Source organism: Leopardus geoffroyi, chromosome E3, assembly GCF_018350155.1.
Source record: "Leopardus geoffroyi isolate Oge1 chromosome E3, O.geoffroyi_Oge1_pat1.0, whole genome shotgun sequence".
In the NCBI taxonomy this organism is placed as follows: domain Eukaryota; kingdom Metazoa; phylum Chordata; class Mammalia; order Carnivora; family Felidae; genus Leopardus; species Leopardus geoffroyi.
This window is the reverse complement of record NC_059340.1, coordinates 7,522,681-7,545,155: the sequence shown is the minus strand read 5'-3', so window position 1 is coordinate 7,545,155 and position 22,475 is coordinate 7,522,681. Positions and strand designations below refer to the sequence as shown.

General features: G+C 55.5%; 2 protein-coding genes across 16 annotated transcripts; one reads left to right on the top strand and one right to left on the bottom strand.

Moving 5' to 3' along the window:
* Positions 1 to 68: 68 nt before the first annotated feature.
* Positions 69 to 11,449, bottom strand: FBXO24 (F-box protein 24). 12 transcript variants are annotated; one of them, XM_045462244.1, is made up of 11 exons: positions 11,346 to 11,436; positions 10,261 to 10,410; positions 7,957 to 8,055; positions 7,669 to 7,852; positions 6,402 to 6,640; positions 5,925 to 6,159; positions 4,722 to 4,880; positions 4,339 to 4,460; positions 3,943 to 4,074; positions 1,004 to 1,174; positions 69 to 665 (listed from the first exon to the last, which is right to left on the bottom strand). In XM_045462244.1, the coding sequence occupies exons 2-11, from the start codon at positions 10,297 to 10,299 to the stop codon at positions 303 to 305; spliced, it is 1,743 nt and encodes a 580-aa protein (XP_045318200.1). In that variant the 5' UTR covers positions 10,300 to 10,410; positions 11,346 to 11,436; the 3' UTR covers positions 69 to 302. The 12 variants fall into 12 exon arrangements, with proteins under 12 accessions (XP_045318200.1, XP_045318206.1, XP_045318199.1 ...); XM_045462250.1 differs by lacking the exon at positions 10,261 to 10,410 and having other exon boundaries at positions 6,402 to 6,617; positions 11,346 to 11,449; XM_045462243.1 differs by lacking the exon at positions 11,346 to 11,436 and having other exon boundaries at positions 10,261 to 10,643.
* On the top strand, positions 10,760 to 22,438 carry LRCH4 (leucine rich repeats and calponin homology domain containing 4). 4 transcript variants are annotated; one of them, XM_045462237.1, is made up of 18 exons: positions 10,760 to 11,042; positions 14,611 to 14,755; positions 14,924 to 15,050; positions 15,435 to 15,540; positions 17,568 to 17,704; positions 17,850 to 17,965; positions 18,108 to 18,207; positions 18,699 to 18,789; positions 18,881 to 18,957; positions 19,090 to 19,151; positions 19,262 to 19,396; positions 19,483 to 19,596; positions 19,687 to 19,799; positions 19,931 to 20,014; positions 20,226 to 20,311; positions 20,445 to 20,582; positions 20,678 to 20,755; positions 22,088 to 22,438. In XM_045462237.1, exons 1-18 carry the CDS (start codon positions 10,823 to 10,825, stop codon positions 22,190 to 22,192), a joined length of 2,034 nt encoding a protein of 677 aa, XP_045318193.1. In that variant the 5' UTR covers positions 10,760 to 10,822; the 3' UTR covers positions 22,193 to 22,438. The 4 variants fall into 4 exon arrangements, with proteins under 4 accessions (XP_045318193.1, XP_045318194.1, XP_045318191.1 ...); XM_045462238.1 differs by having other exon boundaries at positions 10,761 to 11,042; positions 19,528 to 19,596; XM_045462235.1 differs by lacking the exon at positions 22,088 to 22,438 and adding an exon at positions 21,070 to 21,717 and having other exon boundaries at positions 10,761 to 11,042.
* Positions 22,439 to 22,475: the final 37 nt, after the last annotated feature.

Here is a 22,475-nt window from a genome sequence, read left to right as displayed (position 1 = left end):
TTGGGGGGCATTGGGGCCCCCATCCCCTGCCTTATTTTCCTCCCAGGCCCCAGGGTTCCAAACAGGGCCTCACTTCAGCCTTTTATTCTATTTGCCCATCAAATCTCTTGTCCATGATAGTCAGGTTGGGGGTCCCTCCCGGGCAGCCCCCTGAACATTTTACAAAACGGTTCCCTGCCCACCCTGGCAAGCCTAGCAATTCCCACCCCTCCCCATGTGCACATACAATGTTTATTGCTACCATCCCACTCTCCTGGCCCAGGGCCAGACTCTCCCTCCAGGGGTAAGACTAGGAAAGGGGCTCAGCTCTCAGGGGTTGAGGGGCCCGGGCCAACCCCTCCAGCAGCCCTCTGCAGCATGTCCAGGGCCTCCCAGAAGAAATCTTTCTGTGCAGCCATCAAGGGCATCCAACCCACGATCTCCTTCATCTTTTCCATCCGATCCTGCAATGTGGGGCAACTGTGGATCTGTCTGAGGTACTCCTCACAGGCCCGGGCTGCCCCCCCAGGGTCCTGGGGTGCTCCAGCTCCCAGGCCGGGCTCGGGGGTCCCCACCACCCTGCTGGCTGGTAGGTCCCGGTAGGTGGGATGGTGTTCAATGTCATGGCTGGACAGCATGTAGAGGCACTCTCTGGTAGAGCAGAGGGAACAGGCACACAGAGGGACCTTAAAGGAGAGAAGGGGCGTGGCTGAGAGGGGCCTTTACTGAGGGGCTCCCAGGAAGCCCCAGCTGTTGTGTTCCTCCCTCTCAGACCAGCCCTGGGCCAGCAAGTGAGCTAGGGCTGGCTAAGCCCCAAGGTTGTGTGAGGTCAGAGAGGGCGAGCGGGGTCTGCTAAGGGAGAGAGCCAGGAGCCATGGTGTGTGGCCGGAAAAGGGAGGTGGGTAGTGCTGGGGGGGGAGGGGTGGGGCCCCCGGGTCCTTGCAGGAGCCCCAGCTACAGTCCTGTGTGCCACCTGGCTCTATTGCCCTTGCCCCGTTGCCTGCTGGCGTGTCCTGGCTCTGACCTTGACGTGGAGCTTCACGAAAGAGGCACTCCCCTTAGGCCAGCCAGGGAGGCGGCCTCCAGCCCCACAGCCGCAGCCCAGAAGCTCCTTGCTGAAGTCCGAGCCCTGGCTCAGCACCAGAGAGTGGTTGAGGCCACACCACAGGGCAATGGGACATTGCAGATAATGCACCTGAGAACACAGGGCCAGGATCCCTAAGGTGGGAATGCCGAGGATTTGAGGGCCCAGGTAGGAGGAGGGCAACAGAAAGGCTCAGGGAAGACTCTAGGAAACTAGGAGAGGGAAGCAAGGGGACTCAGCACCCCCTCAACCCCCACCCAGCCAGAAGGCAGACCAGCAGCAATCTTTCCCTCCCTAGTTCTCCTGCAGCCCCTGTCGGACTGCATGGGGTCTAGCACTTCTGTTGGTTCCTCATCTTTGCTCCTCAGAAAACAGGCTACTTGCCTGCGCCCAGGGCCTGCTACCTGCTCCTTCCTACTACCCCAGACCTGTGCCAGTCCAGGCTCATCCTGCCTTCCAGCCTCAGGAGGTGGACTAAGTTTCCTCTTCCCAAAGTTTAAAGACTCCTGGGGCGCCTGGGTGGCGCAGTCGGTTGAGCGTCCGACTTCAGCCAGGTCACGATCTCGCGGTCCGTGAGTTCGAGCCCCGCGTCGGGCTCTGGGCTGATGGCTCAGAGCCTGGAGCCTGTTTCCGATTCTGTGTCTCCCTCTCTCTCTGCCCCTCCCCCGTTCATGCTCTGTCTCTCTCTGTCCCAAAAATAAATAAATGTTGGAAAAAAAAAAAAAAAAAAACACTCCTTCCCTCCCTGTACAATTCCAGGTTAGCCTTCAGGAGGGACCTTCCTTCCACTTATTCCTCCCTTCTCTCTCTAGCATTTTCCACTTGTCCTATCCTTGTCTCCCAAAATGGCCACTCTGTTTAAAAAAAAAAAAAAACAAAAGAAAACAAAAACAAAAACATTTCCACCTGATTCCTGCCCCTTCCTACCTCCATCTTTTAGGCAACAGAACTGGTTATGTGACCAGTCTGAGGTTGACCACATTTTTGTTCTCACCACAGCCCATCTTTCCTGAACTTCTTGTGATCTGGCTTCCCTGCTTACTAAGCTACTGATGTGTTCTCCCCAAATGCACTTGACTTTCCAGCTCCCAAACCCCAGGGCCTCTCCTGCATGCTTTCTCCTGAGATTATGAGGGCTTTAATTTTGAAGACATAGGTATGTAATTTATGGTCATTAAAGAAATGTTATAAAATCTTGGAGAGCAAAGATTAATTTAAAAAATCACTGGAAATCCTACCACCCACTATTAACATCTTACTGGGGGTGCCTGAGTGGCTCAGTCAGTTAAGTGTCCTACTTTAACTCAGGTCATGATCCTGAGTTCGAGCCCCACATCGGGCACCCTGCTGTCAGCACATGAGCACGGACCCCCTTCAGATCCTCTGTCCCCCTTTCTCTCTGCCCCTCCCCTGCTTGTGCACCTTCTCTCTCTCTCTGAAAAAATAAACTTAAAAAAATCTTGCTAGATATTCTTTTTTCTTTTTATTTTTTATTTAAGTAGATTCCTGTGGAGTCTGCTTGGGATTCTCTCCCTCTCTCTCTGCTCTTCCCCCCCTCAACATAAATTAACATTAAAAATAAAAAAGAGAGTCAGCCGCTTAACCATGTGAGCCAATCAGGCATCCCTGGATATTTTTATATTTTTCTTCACTGCTGCCTCTGTGTGTGTGTGTGTGTGTGTGTGTGTGTGTGTGTGTGTGTGTGTTTTCAAATTACAGACTTTTAAATAAAAATGGGGTTGTACTATGTAAATAATTTTATAATTTTTTTTTCAGCTAAAGGTATGACCTGACCATATTTCCATGTTGGCAGGTATATTCCTATGTTATCTGTTACCATTAATCACCTCCTCTGTTTGACACTCCCTGTGTCCCTGGCTTCTGGGACTTGGCACCTGAAGGTGTGCCTCCTGCCTCAGAGATAGCTTCTTCATTCCCTTTGCCTACAGTGTCAGCTCCTGCCCAGGTTTGTGCCTCTGTCCCTGCTTCTGTCTGTTTCAGCCTTGTTCCAACATGGAATCTAATGCCAGAGAGACATTTCCACTTTAGAAAATGTCCAAATTCACGCTCTTCCTCTTTCCTCAAGCCAGCATCCCTTTCCACATTTGTTAGTGATGCCATCTCTCTTTAAGGGGTCTACTGCGACAGCCACTTGTGTCCCACACCCATCTCCTCACATCTAATCAGTTTCCAGTACCTAATCATTTTCTTTCAAAACATCTCAGGTATCCATTCCTTTCCATTCCCACTGCCCCAGGCTCTTGTCCCAAGTGCCACTGTCACTCAATGGTCTCCCAGTGGGCTTCTCATTCAGTGGCCTCCTGTGCACTCTGGCCAGGTGACCTGTTCTCAGTCATCTGTGTGTGTGTGTGGCGGGGGGGCCTTCTCTTGCTCCAGAACCTGGAGTGACTTTCCAAAATCTATACCTTTTCAGGCTCACCCCTGCCTGTATCACCTCATATCTACTGATTCCCAAAACATCCTCTCTGCTTCAGACCAGTCCTTTCATGGTCCCAGGTATGTGCAGCTTCGTTCTCATCCCTGTTACATGGAATGCCTTTCCCTGTACCCACACGAATCTGATCTAACCCACCAGACCGTGATCGCATCTCACCTCTTCTAGTTATACCAGCCCACCGAGGTCTCCCTGCTTCACTAAATTCCTATTGCACTGGCAGCAAGCACCACACAGAATGGACCTCACAGTGCCAACCCTGGGAAAGACACGCAACAGTATCACGCACATAATATACTGGCTGGCTTAACTTCCCTAGGGAGTAAGAAGTGGGTTCTAAAGAAAGTAGAGAAGAGGAGAGGTCTAAGGTGTAGAGGATTGGAGGAAGGGGGCCACGATGAGAATAACTGAAAACGAATCTCACCTGTGTGGGTTCCCCTCGGTCCATTTTGTCCCCTGTTCCCAGCTGCCCATATCTGTTATTTCCCTGCATAAAGATTCGGCCAAATTCATCCACCAAGCCAAGGTGATTGTAGCCAAGAGCACAAAATAGTATCTAGGAAGTAAGACAGAAAGAGAAGTCAGGCACTCAGTTCCCTCCAGAGGAACTCTGAGCTCCAGAATCTCCCAGCCACTAACCTGCCATTCCCAGCTGATTTCTTTTGGCCTTGCCCACTACCTCGCCCCTCTCTCTCTGGGCCCCTGTCCCTCCCTGATCAATCATTTGATTCCTGCTCATATTTCAGACCTCTGGTGCCTTTTAATCCCTAAATCCCCCTCTGTCCGCCCCTTGGTCCGTCCCATCCCTCCAGGATCCTACCTTGGCAGGCAGTGAGAGAGCAAGCGGCATCTGCTGGTCCAGGGGGTCAAAGGCTTGAAGGGTCCCAAAGAGATCACGATACACCCCTGGGGTATGCACCTCAAAATATACTCCCCCCTGGTCTGGGGGGTCAGGAGCCCTCAGCTCAGCAGCTTTGGGCACCCATTTCCTAGCGATAAGGCCCTACCTAGGATGAAAGCTACAAGATCCAGGGAGTCTCACACCCACTAGAAATGTACCAGCTATGATATCTGGGAACCTAACCTCATCTTTTCACTAGGATGCCTGAAGGGGTCCACTGCTAGAGTAAGTATAAGGGGCTGTCCGTATCTGGAAAGTCTGTTGAAGACTAGGGTGTGGAGAAGAAGGAAGGTGGTTCTTACCTGTGATGTAGAGAGTACTGCTCTGGTTAGAAGCCATGCGGGTCACACGAAGGTGAGGCAGGCAACGGGACACCTTCCTCAGGGCCAGCTGAACTGTGTAGGAGCGTGGCTGGTCCAGCTGGGTTTCATTCACTACCAAAGAGTAGATCTTTCCTTCCTCTGGGAGATGGGGAGAGGCAGACAATGATGTGGGGGAGGGGACCTGCCAATATCCACATTAACTTCCCAATAGACTCTCTAAGCCATAGCGATTAAACACTTATTGGCCTAGAGTGGGGTTGGAAGAAAAAGGGTAGAGGTGAAATACAGGAAGCGTGACCTCAAGTTGCCCAGACTCTAGCCCTGTACCACCAAAAATGAATCAGGGAAACCCTTCAGTGTGAATGATGAGTGGAGAGAAAACCAGCAGTTAGATCTGCCAGAATCCAATTTGAGTGTTGGGAGGAACGATGCCTGGGGACTTGGGGCTCTGCCTGGAATTAAGAAGTCCAGAGGGTCTGAGGCTTGGGAGTAGGGTCAAATATAGGGGACAGGGACACCAGTCTGCTTCAGTCAGAACAGCGCATGACTCTTGATCTCAGGGTTGTGAGTTCGAGCACCACACTGGGTGGAGAGATTACTTAAGTAAATAAAAATTAAAATGAAAAAAATGTATACATGTATGTGACAATCAGCAAGGTGGGGGTAAGTTTGGGGTATTAAGTGAAGTGCCTAGCAGGAAGTGAGGAAGATTAGAATTTCGAAAATCAGGCTTTCACTAGAACAGTGGTTTCCAAACTATTTTTTTGCAGCAGGGCCCTTTATTCATATGAAATACACAGAATCTGGGGCGCCTGGGTGATGCAGTTGGTTAACCATCCCACTCTTGATCTCAGCTCAGGTCATGATCTCACAGTTTTTGAGTTCAAGTCCTGCATCAGGCTCTGCGCTGATCGTGCTGAGCCTGCTTGGGATTCTCTCTCCTTCTCTCTCTGTCCCTCCCTTGCTTGTGCACAGGTGATAAATAAACTTAAAAAAAATTTTTTTTAAGTTGTTTAAAAAAAAAAAAAAAAGCAGAATCTTAGTCTATGAGACAGACAAAAAGCAAAGCTATTTGGTTTGAGACCAGGATGAGGTGGCATGCAGAAAGGCCTTCCCCTCCCCTGCAGCAGGTCCTGAACCATGTGTAGAAAACAATTTGCAAACCACTGCTCTAGGCCACACCTGTGAGAAGCAGTAGAGCCCGCTGGTTCTCCTGACCAACCAGCACAATCTGTTTGAAGCTCATGGAGTGGTGGAAGGTCATCTTGAAGACCCGCTGCCCACTGGACTGCAGATAGACCTCGACACAGTCACAGGCCCGGCTGCCCGTTGTGCCTACCACTGCTGGCTGCTCCCGGGTGGCCAATACATAGAGGTATTTACGGTAAACGGTGTCACATCTTGGGTCCGAGGCAAACTATAGGAAAAGATGAAGCTGTCTGGGATCTAGGTCTTAGAGTGGAATGAGGCTTGGGGGTGACAGGATCCTGGGGTGAGAAATGAGATACTTGGGTTCAGGGCTGGGAAAAGAGGATTTAGTTTTCAGTTCCTGATATGGGAGGGCAGACGTCCTGAGGAGAGTACCTCCGGACTGGTGTGGGTCCTGGAGGAGCCCCGGAGGAGGGGTGGGGTCTCAGCTCCTAGGGCTCTGCTACTCACATCCTTGGCTCCGCGACACAATACAACATAGCGGCAGGCTCGCTTCCACTGGATCTGGCCAAGGGTAGAGGAGACCAGGGCATTTTTGAGGAAGAAGAGGGTCCCCGTGTAGTCAAGAATGAAGACATGGTCCTTGGTGGGCAAGAAGCGGCGGTAGCCATGGGCTAGCAGGGGGGCTACACTCTTGCTGAGACAGCGGCGGCGGCCTCCAAATGCCTGGAAATACAGGCCCTTCGTGTCTGGAGAAGGGAAGGAGATGGAAGGCTCAAGGGGTCAGGATGGCACAAAGAAGAGTTGTCAGAGCTTGGGCAAACTATAGTTCTCAGAGAGACGGACACTTAGCAGCTCCCATAGCAGCTCCCTTAGCAGCAGGACTGGGGAACAGGGACTTTTCTAAATGACATATGGAAAGCTTAGAAGATATCTTTAATAATCCCCTACACAGTCTATCTTTAATAATCCCTTATGCCCGAACTTTAGTTCTCTGCCCCTACCCCAAGCCCAGGGCACTACGCATGCTTCTAAGTGAGGGCTTCTTTAGTCCAACCTTGCATCAGAGGCATCAAGGGAAATATAGTACATAGAAAAGCAGCAGACAGAGGAGCGAAAAGGAATGGCTGAGAAAGGCCAGTAACGGCCCTCACCCCTAGCTCTGGATCTGCTATCTGGATCAGATCTGGATCTCCCTGAATCTCCAGTGTGTGCAGTCAGGTACTTGGATAGGGGCTCCCTGGGAATGGAGGGCTTCAGAGCAGGTTTCTCAACGTGGGGGTGATTTTGTCCTCAGGGAACACTGGTTGTCACAACTGGGGGGAGCTTTGTTACTGGCATCTAGTGGGTGGAGGCCAGGGATGCTGCTAAACGTCCTGCAATGTGCAGGACAGCCCCTCACTCCAAATAATTATTTGGCCCCAAATGTCAACAGTGGCAGGTTGAGAAATCCTGGTTTAGAGGAGGGAAAACTCCAGGTTTGGGGAGTGGAGGAGATGACCGGGGTAGGATTTGGAAGAGAGTTCGAATATGGAGGCTGACTTGGCAGGGATGCTAGTAACGGGGGCTCCGGGTGGGACGTCTATCAGAGGGTGGAGCTGGAGGCTTGCAGAGCTCCTAGATGGATGGCATGTTTGAATCTAACAGGCTCTTCTAGAGAAAGGGGCCCTGGCAGGTTGGCTAGGAATGCTGAGGCAACTCTATGGAACAGGAGGGATCCCAGAATGATAAGGCACAGGATAGAAGCAAAGAGAACTGAGGTTCTGGGGAGGTGTACAGTTAAGAATGGCAGCTCTCTTCCAGGGCCGGACCCCAGAGCCCTGCTCTCGTAGACGAGGACTAAGCCTGCGACAGATGCGTCTCCACACGCCCTCAGCGTCGCACACTTCATGGAAGTAGTGGCAGGTCTGGCCCAGAGCGACCACATCTCTGACTGGGAGGAATGAGATGATATGCTCCACCTGGGGGGTGGGCAGGAGGGAGGAAGCAGGAATCATCAAGGGGGCTCCTCATCACTCTGGTCCCCTGCCCTTTATTCTGGAATCCCTCCCCATGGATGACTCACCAGCTCTGGGGGGAACAGCTGAACAGAAATAGGGTTCCCTCTGCCCTTCTTCTCTTCATCCCCAGGCTCTGGGCCACATGAAGGGCAGCTCCGCTTCACCTACCCAAGGAGAAGGGAGAGCACAGGGATTCCATGAGAGTCAGGCCTCCTTTTCTCCCTTCTGTCAGCCTTTCATTAGCTTCTTTCTTAGGGGCTCATGGCTCTGTGCCCTCAAATCTTCCTGTCTTTTCTCTCTAGGTCCATGGGACACCCCCTCCCTGTCTGCCGTGTTTCTGGGTTCACCAGCTCCAAAGAACCCCTCCCCTGATCTCTTGCTGCCATCTTCTTGTCCTTCCCTTGCCTCACCCTCCCACCCCCTCACCCTGAGGCCCTCCTCCTGTCTGCACAGCCCGGTGAATTTTTGCAGCCTTCTCCGGCTTCTCACCATCTTGACTGCCCCGTCCCTGCTCCTGCCCTCATCCTCCGGGCCCCCTGGCCCCCCCGTAGTCAGCTCTTTGGCCCCCGTTCCTGCTGCCTTTCCCACACCATGTCCCCCGCCTGGGATTGGGGGACCTCTGGGGCCCCTCAGCCTTCTAGGCCCCTCCCCCATGGAGTCTGAGAAGACAAACTTCTCTGTGACCTCACTGTCCAGCCACTGTGACCTATTTTCCCCAACCCTGCCAGGATTTTCTTAGACAGTTCCTGGGTTCTAGCTTGGCTCTAGCCACCCAGTGGCTCATGGGATATGCATGAGCCCCTCCTCCAGGAGAAAGAAAGTGTGAATGACTGCTAGATGAGGCCTTTACTTTTGGAGCACAGTTGTGAGGTTCCTCCCCTTGAGGCCCTTTAGCACTCTGCTCTGTAGAGAAACACTGGTGAATTCTTCATATCTCAGCAGGCCAGGGCCTCCAGGGGATTTGTATAAACTACGTAAGAGGATAACAGTATAAACTACCTAAGAGTATAAACTAACCCCTCCCCCCCCAAAAAAAGTATAAAAAATATAAACTGTTTGACAGGTGAGGAGGAAAGATGACCCTGCTACACTCGCTTAGAGGGAAGCATGCACTAGATGAAAGTGGGAATAATTCAGCACTGACTCTTTAGTCTTACAAAAACACATCCAAAAGCAGATTTCCTGGGACAGTAACATCAATGCATGTGTGAAGGACAACCTATTAAGGTGGAAGAAAGGGATAGAATTACTCTGAAAGCATAGGGTATCTCCCAGGGTCTAAGCTTTTAACTTAGTCTTATGGGGAGAGAGGGCCGCCACATATGAGAAACAGGTGGAGTTCAGGGTATGTCTGTCCAGGTAGGGGCAAAGGATCTACACCAATAAACCAAAGGGAGTAACCAGCTCTTCCAGGAACGCAAAGGAATCCAATCCTGGACATCCAGCCCTCAGCTGCCTAGTATTACAGACTTTCCTTTACCCCGCCAGCTATCAGTCAACCACCCAAACTCCCTTACTCATGGTGACTAGTAAACAACTAGTTTGAGACGCTGCGGATGGAACTTTAAGGATTCAATACATGTTTAGGAAATCTCAACCTCTGAGATGTGATTCACAAGAACCTTTAGTTGTTTGTGATCAGACAACTATTAACGTGGTAAATGGACTATGTTAATGTGTTAGGTCCTTTTGCCACCTAAAAGGACGTTAAGATCCCTCAGCACACAGAAAAAGGATCCTCAGCTTCCTCTTGGGTCTGGGTCCCCACTATTTCAGCTCAGGAAGCAAAGGGGACGGTGCGAATAGAAAAAGCCCACGTAGAAGTCGCTGGGAAACCGGGCTTCTGCTCTAGCCAACTCCTCAACTTCCCTCCGCCTCAGTTTCCTCATTTGTTAAAACGGAGGGCTTCTTCCGAATGAGATGGTCCCTTATGGACTAACTCCCCTCCCCCGCCTCAGGTCCTGTCATCACAGTTCCCGCCGGGGCGCGCTCCTCGAGGTAGGCTGGCCAGCCGGGCGGTAGTTCTGGAAGCTCTCCCGGTCTCCCGTAACCCTCCCTTCAGGAGCTGCCTTGGGCATCTCCAGTCTCTGGGAAGCCCCCCGCCCGCCGGAGCTCCGGAGACCGCCGCAGGGCCTCAGACTCCGCAGCCGGAAAGACCTCCATGGTCCCTTCAGTTGCAACGACCCCCTCCCTCCCCGCTGGTCTCAGGCTTCGCCTTGCACCCCACCCCCCTCCTTCACGCCCTCAAAGCAGACTCGCTGCCTAACATTTGCAGCTCGCACTCGCCTCTCCAGGCCCTGCACTGTTCCCAGCCGGCCAGACCGGCAGAGCTCACGTTCTTTAACCTCCGTCTCAAAGATCTAGCTCACCCGCCTCCTGCTAGGCGAAGGGACCGCCTTCTCGCCCATGCTATTGGTAGGTACAGCCGTCCCTCAGAGAAGAGGCCGGGCCAGGTTCCCTCCGGAAGATTTAATTGGCCTTCTTGACAGTCACTCGCCTGTATCCGGCTTGCGATTGGTCTCCGTTGGAAAAAAAAAACCCGAGACCCGGCTTGAGGTCTCGGCCTCTATCCCTTCTAGTTGAGCACCGGCGTCCCCGTCTCCTGGTTAGACCTGATTGGCTCCATCTCCAGCCCTAAGCATTGCGATTGGACGCGGCTGCGCGGGGCGGGCCGGCCTGGAGCGTCGGCCGTTGGCGAGCGCTCTATTCTAGCCCCCTCCCTTCTGTCGCCTCACTCCTGAGCTATAGTCTCCACCCCCCCGGAGGGTTCTGATTAGCCACTTCCAACGCGTCTTCGGATCGCGATTGGTCCGCCGTGTCCCTGAGCGCGTTTCCTCCCCCTTGAAGCGACTACGGCGGCTCCAAGGAGGGGGAGGGGGGAGGAGGGACGGCCGGTCCCGTCAGTCAGGCAGCGGGAGCCGCCGAGAGCGGATGGCGGCGGCGGTAGCGGCCCCACTCGCCGCCGGGGGTGAGGAGGCGGCGGCCACGACCTCCGTTCCGGGGTCTCCGGGTCTGCCCGGGAGCCGCAGTGCAGAGCGGGCCCTAGAGGAGGCCGTGGCCACCGGGACCCTGAACCTGTCCAACCGTCGCTTGAAGTACTTCCCCCGGGGCGCGGCCCGCAGCTACGACCTGTCAGACATCACCCAGGCTGGTGAGTGCACTCGGCCTAGTCCTGGGCTGGGACCCTCATTTGCATAGGCCCGCCCCTAGCTTGTTTCTCACCGGTCTCGGGAGTCTGGCCCGCCCCTTCACCTGACCGTCGAGGTTCTTGACCCTGACTATTTGCATAAGCCTACTAACTCCCCCTCCCCACTTTGAGAACTCCTGGACAATGAACCCATTTCTCCTTTGCACCGAACGTCCGGCGCCCTGACCAAGTGTTGTGAGAGTTCCCCGTCTTCTGCTTCTCTTTATTTGTCTTTCTGCGCACCTGTAGAATGGTCCCGCCCCTCACCTGGTTGGCTCATTTGCATGACCTCTTCAACCTCAGTTCTGATCGTTCCTTAAAGCAGCCCCCAAGAGCCCCTCTAATGACTCCTTTCTCTTTCTCCACTTCGTCTCCAACTCTTTCCCGGTTCCACCTAGATCCGAGCAGCCGTAGGCCCCTCTCTTCCTTAGGATTCGCCCCTAACAACCTGGTGCTTCTGTTTACTGTGCTTATCGTCCCGCCCCCTGGCCCTCTCCACTCTTCACCCAGCAAGCCTATGGGAAAGAAGCAAATCTTACACCTCCCCTAACTCTTTTCTCCGCGAGCTCTTCCACCTATTATCCCTGACCCCCTTATCTGAGACTCCCCCTCCTTCTTGCGTGTGTGAGGTCACAATGGAGCCTGTGACCTCATAGGGACCTTAGAATTCCCATTTCAGTGTCTGCTTTCCCTAGGAGGGGAGGGACTTGAGGCAGTTGCTGAAAGGAAGGAAATCTTATCTCCTGGCATGGAGTTCTGGGAAGCTAGAGACTGTCCCACTGTCCTTCCATTCCTCCACCCCACAGATCGCTCTAATCATGTCCCTCCTCCCTGGTGTCTCTTGATGGTGGGGTGTGGGGGACTCTACCATGACAGGTGAGTCAGGCTACAGCTGCTCAGGAGGCAACAAACCTATGACCCTGGGCTGGCAGCTGGGGGGTGGAGATTGGGAGTGGGCCAGAGGACCGCATTCCCGAAGCCCCACCCCAGCCTAGCCCAGGGGTGGGACTTGGGGCTGGCTGAGTGTCCTCCTGAAAACACTGCTCAGGGACTGAATGCATTTCTCCTCTAGCAGGTGCCTGTTCACCTGCAAACACCCAAGTGGACACAGACACTCTCTTTCCTCCACTGTTCTGGGGAGAACCAGTTTAAACCTCTCCACTTTTCTTGGGTTGCTGGGGAAACTTACTTGCCCACCATGCAGCAAGTGAGTTCAGGGAATGGGTGAGCCCCAGGAGCCATTCCTCTCCCTCTCCGTCTCCCCCAGCCGCCTAACCCCCAAGCTCCAGATTGACCTCAGCAGCTGTGTGACACTCGCCGTCTGTTCCCTTTCCCCTCCCCCTTGCTTGTTTTTTGACAAAGACCAAATGTTATTCTTTACTTCCTTAGGGCTCTGTCTCTGTGAGTGGACTCCTGGGGAAAACTACCAAGAACTCCCTGGCCCCTCCCAGCTCCTACCCCCTCCCCGCCTCCTCCCCCAGCATTCCGGCTCAGGGTGCAGGCAGTTAGTTCTCCTGAGTGAGCTTGTGTGATGAAGTGGGAAAATCCCAGCTTACTGAGGACCTCTCCCTGTCCTGCTCTCCACGCAGAAATCCTAAGTCCTTTCTGGGCCCAGGTTGTAGGCCAGGTGGAATCTGTCTTGTCCAAAATGTTCTCTGACCCTGCTCCCCAAGCAGAAGGCTTATAGTTTGGAGTGGAAAGGGGAAGTAACAGTTGGGGTTGCCCATACCCTGCCCTCCATACCTCCTTGCCCTCCAACCCAGACTAAACACTTCAACACTCTGCCAGATTATCCTGAGCCCTCTGCTGCTTTCCCAACTCTTTCTGCCCCACTGTTTTCTCTGCATATTTCCTGTGGCACAGGTCTCCAATATCCCTCGGACTCTGTTCCTTGGGGCCCCTGAAAGTAGGGTGAACCCTGAGATGACGGGGAGGGGCCGCCCTCACAAAGGAGAAGTGCAGCTCATTCTCTCACAGACCACATCCTGTGCCTCCCGTGCCCTGCCTCCTCCAGCCTGGGCTCCCTTCCACCCCGAGCTTTTGCCCCTTTTGCCCCTTTTGCCCCTGTCACCGCTCAGCCGGCTTGTCCTCTCCACCCCCTTCATCCATGGCACCCGCGCTTGCACACACATGCATTTGGGGATGCAGGGAGAGCAGGCAGGTGGAAGGTGAGCGGAGGAGGCCTGCATCTGGCCCTCTCACCCTCTCCAGAACTTGGGTCTTCTCCCTTGACAGGTCTTCTCTCTGTGCTCCGGGACTGTGAGCAGAGAGGGAGAAAGGAGGACCCCTGGTGCCTCAGGCTGTCACCGCCCTGGTAAACATAGGGCCCGCCAGAGAGAGAACCCGACAGCTTGTTTCTACTCCATTTCCTGTCGTGGGACTCGTTTCCTTGGGGGATATACCCCAGCTTCCCTCCCAATGGCTTTCGCTCACCCCTTCCTGGGGAGGGCTGTCTAAAAAGCTCACCCAAGTTCTGTTGCCAGAGACATCCCACGGCAGGCCCTGGGCCCCTCCCAGTACAGGCGAGCAGAGGAAGCAGAAATCCAGTCTTGCTTGCAGGGCTCTCGGCAATTACCGTCCCCAGACTGGCGGAAACCCCATGCCTGACTCCTTTCATTGGAGTAGCAAGCGACCCCTTGAGAATAAGGGGTGGTAAGAGGTTTTATCCTCTCTTCCTCCCTCTCTGCCCCTCACCCACACCAAGATCCTGCAAAAGAGCCGAGTGCCTGAAGTCTGGGTCAGTAAGAGAGGAGGTAGAGCGGGGCTGGTGGGGCTGGAAGAAGGTGGGAAGGAGGCCAGTCCTGAGCACAGTGTATCCTGATGGGAGGGACCCGAGGACTCTAGCTCCCACCTCCAGGTTGATCAGCTTGCCCTCCCTTCCTGGTCCCTGGGAGTCTGTTACTTCACAGACTCTTGGACCTGGCTTGCTGATCCCAGGGGCTGATGAAGCGCCGTTGTCCAGTATGTCAGGAGCCTTATTTAATCTCTAGAGCCAGACTCTAATGGCCCTTGGTTTCTCCCCTGTGTTGAAAAGAGGTTGAGGTTGGGGGAAAGGCCCCTGAGGAGGGATGAGCTTTCTCAGTGGTCTCCTCCAGAGGTTGACAATATTCTTATCTCGAGCCTCCCACTCTATTACCTTGCTATTTTCTCTGGAGCACCAGCCCTTCTCCATAGAACAACAGGAATCACAAGAGTTCTAGAAGCCATTTACCCTTTCCAGGATAGCCCTTCGTTTGTGTACTTGAAGGCGGTGTTCATGTTTTGCTCTCCCAAGTCTGGGGTTCTCCAGCCCAGTGACCCTGTGGCCTTTGCCTTTCCTTTGCTGTTCTGGTAATGCAAGTTCTGGTAACTTGCAACATGCTCAAGTTTTGCAGAAAGCTTTGTTGTCTCCAGGGAGCCCAGGTTTATAGGTCTGATTCTTCAGGTCCGAAGGGGAGCAGACTTCTGGGCAGCTGGCTCTGGGAGAGTTCACGGTCCTTTTGTCCAGGGCTGGGTCTTTCCACAGCTCTCCTCTGATACTTGCTTCCCCTAGACCTCTCCCGGAACCGGTTCCCCGAGGTGCCGGAGGCAGCATGCCAGCTGGTGTCCCTGGAGGGCCTGAGCCTCTATCACAATTGCCTGAGATGCCTGAACCCAGCCTTGGGGAATCTCACGGCCCTTACCTACCTCAACCTCAGGTAGGAAGGCGTGGCTGGGGAGGGGGTGCAGGGTGGGGAGCTTATTCTTCTCAGCCCCAAGTCCCAGTGCACAGTACCCCGAGTCCCCCTCCTGGTGACCCTGAAAAGAGGGCAACCCTGGGATGCCATGCCTGGGGAGTGAGCCCACTGCCTTTCTCCCCTCCACAGCCGAAACCAGCTGTCATCGCTGCCACCCTACATCTGCCAGCTGCCCCTCCGGGTGCTCATTGTCAGCAACAACAAACTGGGAGCCCTGCCTCCCGACATCAGCGCCTTGGGAAGCCTGCGGCAGCTTGTGAGCACAAGGAGCGGGGCAAGGAGAGGGGCTGTCGAGCCAGGCACCTTTGGGGGAAGCTGGGGAGAGGTGGGGACCACCTGGAGGTGGCCAGAGACAGGAGGCAGTTTCTGATGCTCTTGTTTGTTTTTTTTTTCTTTTTAATGTTTATTTATTTATTATGAGAGAGAGAGAGAGAGAGAGAGTCGGGCAGAGGGAGAGCGGGAGAGAATTGCAAGCAGTCAGCGCTGTCAGCGCAGAGCCTGACGCGGGGCTCGATCTCATGAACTGTGCGATCATGACCTGAGCCGAAATCAAGAGTCAGCCACTTAGCTGACTGAACCAGCAGGTGCCCCTGATGCTCCTGGTCTTAGGGCTCCTGCCCTGCTTCTTTCCTCATGGCAGGATGTGAGCGGCAATGAGTTGCAGTCCCTTCCCACAGAGCTGTGTAGCCTCCCTTCCCTGCGGGACCTCAGTGTTCGGAGAAACCAGCTCAGCACCCTCCCTGATGGTAAGGAGAATGAGGAGCTGGAGGGAGGGCGGGGTGGGGGGGGGTGGCGTGCGGAGAGAAAGAGTGTGTGTGTGTTGTTTACATTGGAGAAGTCGCAGACAAAGACTCTTCACAGAACATCGATGCCTTAGTTGCCTAGGGTTTTGCAGTGTGTAAAACAAATGAAAGAGAGAGTGAGCAGGGAGGGGCAAAGAGAAAGGGAGAGAAGGAGAATCCCAAGCAGGCTCCGCACTGCCAGCGTGGAGCCCGATGCGGGGCTTGAACTCACGAACCATGAGATCATGACCTGAACCAAAATCAGGAGTCAGACACTTAACCATCTGAGCCCTCCAAGTACCCCCTAACTTACTTGTTCTTAACCAGCAACCCTCTGAGGCTGGCAAGCATGGGTTATTAGCTCTATTTGACAAATATGGAACAAGGCACAGAAGGGAGAGTGAGTGAGTGTGTTGGTACCCTGTAGAATCCCAGGATTGGAAGGGGCCTTCAGCATCACCCAGTGTCCTCATTCACCCAGTGGGAGCTCTCAAGTCAGATGATGCCCTGTACCTCCTCCCCGGAGATTGAGTCAGTGGAGCCACGTGCCAGAGCCCAGGCAGCCCCATTTTAACGAGCTAGCTGTGATCCACCCCAACATTTGATAGCCTTTGTTCCAAAGCAAGCACCCCTGCCCTTAGCCAGCCAGCATTGTTGTGTGTTTCCTGTGTTTTAGGTGGGCGTCAGGTAGATGATGTGTGTGATGTCACTCAGATCTGGGGCCAACTGTTAAACTGTATTGGCTTCATGGGGAGAGAAGTGGAAGAAAGTGCTAGAACAGGACTCTTAAAGAGCTGCAGGAGCTGGAGGGAAGGCACGTGGCTCTGCTCAGGGAGTTTGAGGAAGACTTTGCCCCAGAGGCATGGCAGGAGCTGACCTGTGAAGGAAAGTTCTCCTTCCTTCTGCATCCCAGGCAAAGCATCCTGGGGCAAAGCATGTGGGTGGGAGGGAGCACAGTCTGGCAGGATGTGGTGAGAAAGGCAAGCCATGGCCAGGCGAGAAGGACCTGAGCCTTGCTCATCTTGTTCTTAAAGAACAAGGGAGGGAGTCAGCTGGTCACCCATTTTCTCTGAGCTCCCCTTACTCCTACACTGGCTCTCTTTCCTTCTGAGTCAGTGGCAGTATAAACAAGCATTTGATCAGGATGCTCTCTGGGCCATAAAAGAGACCCTAGCAAAATGCTCTGGGGACACAGAGGAAGGAGCAGGGAATTCTAACCTAAGTGTGTGGAAAGATTTTGTGGAGCAGGCAACACTTGAGCTGAACCTTGAAAGATGGACACAAAAATGACATTGTCCCAGCTGAGCAAACAGCAGGTGGAAAGGTGCAGAAGCCGAGGGGCTGGAGGATTGTTTGATGTGGTGTAAGGGTGGGCAGTGAGATGGGAAATGTGGGCTGAGCCAGATCATGAACACCTTGACCGTGCTGGGCCAGGGAGTAGTGATTTTTATTCTGTGTCTCTGGCTACCACTAATCCAACTGTGCGTGTTTGAGAAATAGAAAAAGGCACCCTTTCCTGTGGGTGGGCACAGCCTTGCCTGGGACCGGAAGGGCTTAGCTAGTGAAGTTCAGGTGGGATTGCAGTCCCTTCCTGCCTGGGTCCTTTGTGCAGGGCACAGGCCACTCACTCCTAGCAGCCTTGGCTGCAAGTCATGGAAGATTTTTGAGCTGTGCGACGTCACAGTTTGGTTTGGGTCTGTGACGGTCACTTGGGGATGGAGGAACGGTTGAAGTGTGCAGTGGGCAGGGTGAGGAAAAGGAGAGAAGCACATGAGATGGATAGTTGCTAAGGGAGGGGGGCCTGGAGGGGACCATATTTGAGCAGGGAGGGAACCAGGTAGGTTGTTCCTGGGGAGTGCTCTCAGCCAGTCAGGGCATCCTGTGGTGGACCCCGGGGTGGCCAGCTGGCCAGAGCAGAGGGCAGAGGAGGTGAGCACAAGACCCTCCCCCCCCTTGGGCAGGCTCCTGACTCTTCCCTCACCCACGCCCAGAGCTGGGGGATCTTCCTCTTGTCCGCCTGGATTTCTCCTGTAACCGTGTCTCCCGCATCCCGGTCTCCTTCTGCCGCCTCAGGCACCTGCAGGTCATTCTGCTGGACAGCAACCCCCTGCAAAGCCCACCTGCTCAGGTGAGGGGTGGGTTTGGGGTAGACCATGGAGACAGAGCTGAGAGTGGGTAGGCGTTGGGAGGTGGTTCCCTTTAGCAGCCAATCGGGATCTGGGGGAGCCCCCTTCCCTTCCCCTAACCCCTACCTTGTGCCCCCTTATACCTAGATCTGCTTGAAGGGGAAGCTTCACATCTTTAAGTACTTGTCAACAGAGGCTGGGCGGCGTGGGGGGTCGGCATTGGGGGACCTGGCCCCTTCCCGCCCCCCGAGTTTCAGTCCCTGGTAAGTTCTAAGTGGGAAGAAAGGACGCTCCTGGATACTTGCTGCCCCTTCCTGGCAGCATGGACTCCACGGGTGTTGGTGGGAAGATGAGAGGGGTCACTGCCTGATATCGGACTGACTAGCTCTCCCTGGCTGGCACTAGCCCTGCTGAGGACTTATTTCCGGGACGTCGGTACGATGGTGGGCTAGACTCCGGCTTCCACAGTGTTGACAGCGGCAGCAAGAGGTGGTCTGGAAATGAGGTAAGAGCCTCTTTTCTTTTTTTTTCTTTCTTTTTTTTTTTTTTAATTTTTTTTTTTCGATGTTTATTTTTGGGACAGAGAGAGACAGAGCATGAACGGGGGAGGGGCAGAGAGAGAGGGAGACACAGAGTCGGAAACAGGCTCTGAGCCATCAGCCCAGAGCCCGACGCGGGGCTCGAACTCACGGACCACGAGATCGTGACCTGGCTGAAGTCGGACGCTTAACCGACTGCGCCACCCAGGTGCCCCAAGAGCCTCTTTTCTGAGGGACGTTGGGGGTCTCAGCCCCCGGGGAGAACCTCCTGAGTCAGGACCCTTTGCTTGGTGCCTCTGAATATCAGAGTGACAGTTGGTGGCTGGAGTGGTCTTCTTCCCTTGCCCAAGTTTCCAAGGAAGGGCTGGCTCAGCAGCAGACCCCAAGGGCCTGAACCCCATGAACCCCCAGCATTGCTGAGCAGCTGACTCCCATTTTTGCATTTCTGCATTTAAAGTCAACGGATGAATTTTCGGAGTTGTCCTTCCGAATCTCAGAGCTGGCCCGGGAGCCTCGAGGGCCCAGAGAGCGGAGGGAGGATGGCTCTGGTGAGTGATGGGATCGGGATAAGGGGACTGGGGTAATGGACAGGTCCCCGAAGGCTCCCCCCTGCTTGCTGACGTGCCCTGGCCTTTCCAGCTGACGGAGACCCTGAGCAGATTGACTTCATTGACAGCCACGTGCCTGGGGAGGACGAGGAGCGAGGTGCTGCTGAGGTGAGGGTCCGGCCCCTGTCCCTGTGCCCGGTAGTGTGCTGTGCCCTGTGGGACAGGAGAGCGGAGGGAGGGAGCCGGTACAGTCTTGGGGGAACAGATCCTCCCTCACCCCCTCTGCTGCTTTTTCTTCAGGAGCCCCGGCCACCAGAATTAAGCCCTGTGGCAGGGGACGGAGAGAAGGCACCAAACAGCAGGTACCCCAGAGCCACCTGAGCCGGCATCTCCTCCCTTTACCCCGTCACCCTACGCTTTCCCTCCTCTCCTGACCCTGCTCTGCCTCACTGGTCCTGCCTCTACCCTTCAGGCGGGAGGAGCCTGCTGGTGAGGAGCGGCGACGCCCGGACACTTTGCAGTTATGGCAGGAGCGGGAGCGGCGGCAGCAGCAGCAGCAGCAGCAGCAGCAGCACAGCGGAGCGTGGGGGGCCCCCCGGAAGGACAGGTGTGGGCAGAGGGCAGGGGCGGGGTGGGGCTAGGGGGCTGTGGAAATGAGCCCTCGTGAGCTACTCTGTCCCTCGGGGTTTGCAGGTCCGCTGCCTGCACTGCCGACCCCACATCTCCTTTGCTTTCCAGTTTTGTGAAGCTGGGGGTCAGGGCTGCTGGCGGAGGTCCTGCGGCCTCATCCACTCAGGCCTCCTACAAGTATGTGTCCTCCCCGACTCCACCTCCCTGAGCCATCTCCCTGCACACCCTCACTGGACCCCCTCTAATTTGCTGTGTGTCTGTCCTCAGCGGCATGCCCAAGTCCAGTGCCACCCAACTGGGAGCTTCAGGGGGGCAGGGAGCCCCCCCGGCCCCTGCCCCCACCCCTGCCTCCCAGGAGCCCCTTCCTGCAGCTGGACCAGGTTGGACAGGGACTTTGGGAAGAGGATGGGGGACTGTATAGGTGAGGGGGTGGCTGGGGCCTGGTGGTCTGAGGGAAGCATGGGACTCCAGGGGGTGTCTTTCTCACCTGCCCCCTGGCTCTGGCCCCCAGCGACAGTGCCTGCTCCCCGGCCGCTCGGCTCCATTCAGAGACCAAACAGCTTCCTCTTCCGTTCTTCTTCTCAGAGTGGCTCAGGTGGGTTTCCTCCTGTCGCCATTGCTAAGCCAGCACTAACCCCGGGGCTGCGGTCACCCCTTCTGGCCTGGGAGTTCTCCAGTCTATTGTCCCTTTGTGTTGAAAATCCCCACAAGTACAAAGGCAGGAGATGTGGGCGCCAGACACGGTGACCCAGCTAGAAAGTCGGCAGTGGGTGGTAGAACAGCCCACATTCCTCCTTTTTCTCCAGGCCCTTCCTCACCAGACTCTGCCGTGAGGCCTCGGCGATCCCCTCAGCTTCTGGATGAGAAGGAGCTGATGGCACAGCTGCGCCAGGTGAGAGAGGTGGGATCTGTGGGGGTGGGGAGGGGCTACTTCACACCCTGTGGGTGCCTTCAGGAGGATGGAAGGGGTGGGCCGGAGTCCCCACTGACCCTGACTGCTCCCCTGTCGTCCTCCTGCCCCCTAGGTAATGGAGTCCCGGCTGCAGCGGCCCCTGCCTGAGGACCTGGCGGAGGCTCTGGCCAATGGGGTCATCCTCTGTCAGCTGGCCAACCAGCTGCGGCCCCGCTCTGTGCCCTTCATCCATGTGCCCTCGCCTGCCGTGGTCAGTGGGGTCCCAGGGTGGGAAGTAGTGGATGGGGCAGAGGACCGCCAGGGCCTCTCTTACTCTCTTCTTTGTCCTCTCTCGTCCTCCTGCAGCCAAAACTCAGCGCTCTCAAGTCTCGGAAAAATGTGGAGAGTTTCTTAGAAGCCTGCCGAAAAATGGGGGTGCCTGAGGTATGGGGGCGGTGTTCTCAGGAACCCAGGGCCAGTCCCTACTATAGAGTGGCGATGTCCTGGGCTCAGCTGAGCACTCCGTGTGGATGGCAGGGTGCCATTCAAAGGGGTGTCTGCTCCCCAGAAGAAAGCACGTCCACAAGTCCCGGTCCTGCACGCCTCCCTACCCTGCATGCTTCCGTGCCCTGCACTCTGCATGTTGGTGTGGCTCAGGCCTTGGCACGTGAGGGCAGGGGGTGGGGAGGGATTGTCTTGCTGCTGCTGCTGACGTCTGCTCTTTGTCCTTGTCCATCTGTCCTACTCTCCCTTCCCAGGCTGACCTGTGCTCGCCCTCGGATCTCCTCCAGGGCACCGCCCAGGGGCTGTGGACCACCCTGGAGGCTGTGAAGCGGGTGGGGGGCAGGGCCCCCCCACCCCTCTGGCCCCCCTCTGGTCTGGGCGGCTTCATCTTCTTCTACGTGGTCCTCATGCTGCTGCTCTATGTCGTCTACACTCGGCTCCTGGGTTCCTAGGACCTGAAGTCACCCTTTCCCCTGCCCCTTCCACCTATTTCTATTTATAAGACTCCTGTGCAACCCCCATCCCTACCAGTGGTGCCTTCAGCCCCTACCAAAGACACTAGTGAACCCTCTCCCCTCACACACACTGACCTCAGAGGCCCCACTCTGGTGCCCCCAGACCCTGGGCCCCCAGCCTCTGGCCACCCTCCTGTAGCCCCTTCCCGTGCCCCTCACCTCTCCATGCTGATGGTGCCTTCATTCCCTCCAGGCCCTGCCCTTCTCTCTGCTCCCTCAGAGGGTAGATCTCAACCTTCTTCCTTGTGCCGTCCCCCTCCACCCCGGTCCCCCCACTGTTATGGGGAGCTAAATTATCTATATTTTGTAGAGAGAACTCTATATTTGTAGGAGTTGCAGGGGCCCAGGCTGGGTCCCTGTCTCTGTGTATAAATTGTACAGACCGTGGCCGCCTCTGTGTGTGTGTTTGCGTCTGCTCTTGCTGTGGCCAGGCCCAGCCCTGGCTGTGCCCCTTGGGCTCTGTGTGCCAGCCTGCCTACTCCAGCATTTCCCTCTGGAAATGACAGGTCTCTCCTCCCCTGAGCCTCGGCCCCCTGTGTCATCTCCCTTCTGTTACCTGCTGGCAACTTCCTTGCATCTCATTTGTCCCAAGCCATGTCCAGGGTGCCCCTGAACTTTGCGGCCTCCACCTGGGCCATCCTGTCAGCCCTGTTTGCCCAGGCTTCTTTGGGGTTTCACCCACCCTGCTCCCAGGAAGGGCAGGGAAGCCGAGAGAACGGGGTGACATAGGGAACTTAACCCGGGCCCCTCCCCCCAGGAGTCCCTGTGCCAGCCCCATCACATCCTGGAAGAGGAGGGGGCCCCGGGAAGGGGCCTCCCTTACATCGCTGCTGTCGTCCACGCACTGCTGGAAAGGCCATAGGGTTGAGGAAGGGGCGCAGGGCCCCGACCTGGCCTGCAACCCAGGAACAGAGAAGACAGCCGTGCCCGGCTTCTGATTTCTAGCAAGGACTCTGGTGAGGGCGGCCTTGGGCCTGGCCCTGTTCCTTGGGCGCCCCTCGGCCCTCCCGAGGGGTTGGAAGCAGGCCCGGTCCAGCAAGGTGCCTGGCCGCCTCTGGGTGTGGCCAAGGGTCTTGTGTCAAGTGCAATAAAGAAGTCGGGCCCTCTAGGCTGCCCCTCAGGTTGTGTGTGTGTGTGTGTGTGTG

Bases quoted from the DNA above. Each gene is read 5' to 3' on its own strand.
- FBXO24 (XM_045462240.1), bottom strand. From the start codon at position 8,545: ATGGGGGAGGGGCCTAGAAGGCTGAGGGGCCCCAGAGGTCCCCCAATC. The intron at 4,075-4,338 runs GTAGGATCCTGG...CTTACTTCCTAG, and splicing joins CTCTCTCACTGCCTGCCAAG to ATACTATTTTGTGCTCTTGG. The intron at 1,175-3,942 runs GTGAGATTCGTT...CTGTGTTCTCAG, and splicing joins ACCGAGGGGAACCCACACAG to GTGCATTATCTGCAATGTCC.
- LRCH4 (XM_045462235.1), top strand. From the start codon at position 10,823: ATGGCGGCGGCGGTAGCGGCCCCACTCGCCGCCGGGGGTGAGGAGGCG. The intron at 19,152-19,261 runs GTACCCCAGAGC...TCTACCCTTCAG, and splicing joins GAGAAGGCACCAAACAGCAG to GCGGGAGGAGCCTGCTGGTG. The intron at 19,800-19,930 runs GTTGGACAGGGA...TCTGGCCCCCAG, and splicing joins CCTTCCTGCAGCTGGACCAG to CGACAGTGCCTGCTCCCCGG.